Below are 5020 nucleotides of genomic sequence, written 5' to 3'. Positions count from 1 at the left end.
AAAGGCCAATATGTCCCTCAAATCCACATTGTAGGGACTTGATGTCAATGGAGAAAATATTCTACATCGAATTTCATTATATGTCTCCGAACAACAAAAATCTGTAGCTCTTATATAGACCATAAAAAATGTTTAACCATTTTGTAAAATAATACAACAATACAATTTTGGTTATATTGGTATAGTGTTTCGCAAAATGGCTAATATGTCTCACAAATCTACATTGTAGGGACTTGGTGTCAATGGAGAAAATATTCTACATCGAATTTCACTATAAGTCTCATAACAACAAAAATCTGTAGCTTTTATATAGATCATGAAAATAGGGTTAAAAATTTTGTAATATATCACAATAATACAATTTTGGTTAAATTGATATATTGTTTCGCAAAAAAGACCAATATTTCTCTCAAATCTGCATTGTAGGGACTTGGTGTCAATGGAGAAAATATTCTACATCAAATTTCACTATTAGTCTCCAAAAAACAAAAATCTGTAGCTCTTATATATAAGATGAAAAATGTGCTTACATTTATGGGCTTACTTTTGCCAACAAAATTTAATTATTTTATATCTATATTTTTTAATATTTTATATACTTTATATTATATAATTTAATAAAATTAAAAAAAAACAACAACTAAAAATAACATATTTACAATTCATAAAAAAAACAAAAAATATTAATTCCATAATCTTAAAACTCTAAAATGTTTCCTTCTTTTCTCTCTTAAACCTAATTAAGTTTGCCCTCCAATGCCCCCAACTCCCCACTTAACTGATTTAAGGTTAAAATAACTGCACCCAATAAATGTATGGAACCGGTAACTAAAATATCCAATTTTTGTGTGCCATAAATCGTTCGTATATCTTCAAAACATGACATTACGGTGGTATATGTTTTCGCTTGATGTTGACCATTCCTTTCGGTTTCTGATTCCTGGCAAAGTTCCCGCCAACTGTTCAGGTGTATTTGTGTCCGTTTCAATTGTTCGACATGCGAATGTAAAACCGATTTGGTATCTTGATTTTGTGCCGTCGTTGCAATATTCGGTACAAAACATAACATATCGAAATGACTGTAGTTGTGTAAAATGCTGAGGAGATTTTTCGAATCACGTTCACCGGTGGTGTTGAACAGTAAAATTTTCGGTTTGCGGCTGTTGCGTGTGGTGTGGGCAAACCAATTGCCACAAACTTGCATACTTTCCACAGTGTGGGCACCATCCAAGTGCATGCTGGAGGGGGGAGGGGGAAGAGAAAAAAATTATTTTATTATTTTGTTTGAAATAATTTAAAAATATTTTTTTTACCTGTAATTATAGAACTCCACCACCTGACAACGGCCTGGCCACACACAATTCACCAAACCCTCCAAGGCCTCAGGACTTAGAATTGCCTTATTTACCGCATAATGTTTATAGAAACCATTACGATTTTGCCTTAACCAATCATAGGCCAATTGCAGAGCCAAGGAACCATTTAGCAGGGTAATATTATTAAATCTATTTTTCAATTGTTGATGGTCTTCTCCAAAATACTCTTCAAATTCCGGTACAATATGCAAGGTGGCATTTTTCTCCGATGCCCTTGTCTTAATAACTTCCAAACATTCTGGCTGTCGTACGGAGGTATAAACCTGACAATTCGGCTTTATAATACCAGCCTTTTGCCAGGCAATTTCCTTAAGGGTATTACCCAATAAATTTGTATGCTCCAAACCCAGCGAAGTGATGCCCACAGTTTTGCTATGCGGCACAATATTTGTACAATCCAACTCCCCACCAATGCCCACTTCCAAAATGGCCACATCTACCTTTTCGGCCAAATAGACATGGAAACACAAAATGGTAAGGAATTTAAAATAGGCTGGCATATCCGTTTCATTTTCCTGCTGGGCCTTCAGGCGATTATAGACCGGCCAAAAATAGTGGATAAATTTTTGTTTCGATATGGGTTGACCATTTATGCGTATGCGTTCCGTCAGCGATACCAAATGTGGAGAACTATAAAATCCAGTTTTGACACCATAATGACGTAGTATGGAATCGGCCAGGGCACAGGTTGAACCCTAGAAAAAATAGAAGAGATAAGAAGAAAAATTAATTCCATACCGGTTTTTTGTATATATTAAAAATAAAGGTATGTATATGTATGTGTGTGTGTGTGGTGGTAAATAATCTCCCCACACCAAAAAAAGTTTTCCAAAAATATTCCCATAATTATGATTGGCACTATTTTTGATTAAATCGATAACAAACTAGTATTTATTTATTTTTTCTATTTTGTTGTTGTTGTTGTTTATGTGTGGTCACCCAGGGTTATCGGAGCTCAAATAGATTTTTTTATATGTACATACACCCAAGCAGAAAAAATTGTGTCTATTCCAAAATGCCAATGATCGCATTTCGATGCAATTATTTTGATTTTTTTTTTTTTTTTGCATTGCAGGGTGATAAGAAAATTGGAGAAGGAGGAGGAGGGACTTTATTTTTGGGGGGAAGAGAGAAGGAAGACTTCATAAACAATGTTGCAGAGGCGAGCTGAAGGCCATTAAGAATATTCTTAGAAATCCACGCCTTTGGTGGGTCGTAGAAAAAAGCTGAAGGGAGTCTTTATAGACGAGCTAAAGGGAGTCTTTCATAGACGAGCTAAAGGGAGTCTTTCATAGACGAGCTGAAGGGAGTCTTTCATAGACGAGCTGAAGGGAGTCTTTCATAGACGAGCTGAAGGGAGTCTTTCATAGACGAGCTGAAGGGAGTCTTTCATAGACGAGCTGAAGGGAGTCTTTCATAGACGAGCTGAAGGGAGTCTTTCATAGACGAGCTGAAGGGAGTCTTTCATAGACGAGCTGAAGGGAGTCTTTCATAGACGAGCTGAAGGGAGTCTTTCATAGACGAGCTGAAGGGAGTCTTTCATAGACGAGCTGAAGGGAGTCTTTCATAGACGAGCTGAAGGGAGTCTTTCATAGACGAGCTGAAGGGAGTCTTTCATAGACTAGCTGAAGGGAGTCTTTCATAGACGAGCTGAAGGGAGTCTTTCATAGACGAGCTGAAGGGTGTCTTTCATAGACAAGCTGAAAGGGAGTCTTTATAGCCACTGCACGCATGATAGGGATTCGGTCGATCGAAAGTTCCCTAGAGGTCTTTTGGGGATAATCGCCTTTATGCATCCTCACAGCTTTAGGTATTTCTCGAACTGAAGGGAACCTTTTATAGACGTGTTCAAGAGAATCTTAAATCGACAATCTGTATGAAGTCTTTCACAGACGAGCTGACGGAAATCGTTCATAGACTATCTGGAGGCTAGTAGTTATTTTGTAGACGTTCTGGAGGCTTGTAAATCTTATAGAGACTAGCTGAAGGCCAGTAGAAGTTTTATAGTCGATCTGAGGCAAATCTTTTAGAAATGAGCTTAAGGGAACCTTTTACCGACGGTCTGGATACCAGTTGGGCATTTATAGACGAGCTGGAAGCTAAAGGGAGTCTTTCATCAATGTGTTGCAGAGCTTAAGTTCCGTGAGCCCTTTAGAGATTTCCGAATTTATAAATTTTTCTCCTTCTTCACCCACATATTTTTGATTTTGCACCTTTGCACTATTTAGTTTTAAATCTCCTTCAGCAAATACTAATATTGGATCATTACGCCTTATCATTATAATACCAGCAAATTCTGAGGTAAACAAACATTTCCCCTGAAAAAGTAATGAAATAAAATATTCTGCGGAAATAGCAGCAGACTGTGTGAATCACTTTTGTGTGCTTTTTGTAATAGATGTGGATTTTTTGTCTCTCAACCGGACATTACACGATCTACAACTAATTAATTAATGACTGACTGAAAGACAGAAATTCCAAATAACTTGAAATCCAACACCAGCACCTACCTTTCCCTTGGTTCCCGCCACATGTATAATCGATAAGGCCTTCAAATCGTCCAATGTCAAACCACTACGCAGCAGATATTTTTCCGTTTCTTGTAAAGAATTTAAACGACGACGTTGATGCAATGATGAGCGCAATGCCTCGGCATTCGATTGCAGGAGATTCAAAGCTTTGACAGCTTCCTAAAGAAAATTTTGGTAAAAGAAAAAGTTTTTTTTTAATTACAAAAATAAAAAAACAAATTTCAGTACCATCACCTACCTCATAATCCAAATTAACATCATGATGTTCCTGCTGCTGCTGTGTGGTGGTCTCTTCTGCAGCATTTTTACTGCCCCCATGATGATCGTTCAAAGTCAACAATAGTTTACCATTGCTATCATCATTTGTTTTACCGCACACACCATTTGTTGTTATTAAGTGCCTTGTTGTTGTTTTCTTATCTAAATCCATGCTACTGCCAGGTGAAATGAATTTTTTGTCATGTGTTTGGAACACATATTCCTCGAAAGACTGCAACATTTTACCGCCACCGCTTTTGTTGTTAGTCTGATGACCGATAGGCAACCTTGGTTTGGTGGTCTCCCTTTGACATTGATGTTTATTATGTTTTATTTGGCTGCCAGTACTATTACTAGTCGATGCCGATGATCTCTGACCGCCAGCCTCAGGTCCAAACAAGCACGCCAGCACACGAGTTCTAATAATGAATGACTGTCGACGACGCCACAACAACATTTCGATGGCGCTGTTTTGAATGGGCGCTATATGAAGATTTGTGTTATGCGGTAGGGAGAGAGAGAGAAATCTAATGTGGGGAAACCAAAGAGAGAAGAGAGAGAGCATAAATATTAACCCAGCAAAATTAAATAAATAAATTTCACAGGCGAACCAAAGGGAGTCTTTATAGAAGATCTAATTGGAACTTTTAAAGAGGAACTCAGAGAGGTTTTTATGGAAGGAAGTCTTAATGGGCGATATTAAAATATTTTTTTTTTATAGAAGTTGAAGGGAGATTTCAGTTGAAGGGAGGCTTTATAAACAAACATAATGGAGTCTGTCATAGACCAGCCGAAGGAAGTCTTTATAGGATGGGAGCATGTTTTGACGAGCTGAAGGGAGTCTTTATAGACCAA

The 5020-nt window shown here is 37.4% G+C and overlaps 1 protein-coding gene across 1 annotated transcript; it reads right to left on the bottom strand.

Annotated features, from left to right (window-relative positions):
• Positions 1–736: 736 nt before the first annotated feature.
• Positions 737–4622, bottom strand: LOC133324931 (putative folylpolyglutamate synthase). The gene is made up of 4 exons (XM_061533754.1): positions 4146–4622; positions 3887–4066; positions 1314–2071; positions 737–1238 (listed from the first exon to the last, which is right to left on the bottom strand). The coding sequence occupies exons 1-4, from the start codon at positions 4620–4622 to the stop codon at positions 737–739; spliced, it is 1917 nt and encodes a 638-aa protein (XP_061389738.1).
• Between the last annotated feature and the right edge of the window lie 398 nt (positions 4623–5020).

Source organism: Musca vetustissima, unplaced genomic scaffold (genome assembly GCF_032173495.1).
Source record: "Musca vetustissima isolate MV318-11 ecotype Yass unplaced genomic scaffold, APGP_CSIRO_Mvet_v1 utg57907, whole genome shotgun sequence".
NCBI lineage: Eukaryota > Metazoa > Arthropoda > Insecta > Diptera > Muscidae > Musca > Musca vetustissima.
Note: the sequence above shows the minus strand (reverse complement) of the source record. Positions and strands in the feature narration are given on the sequence as shown.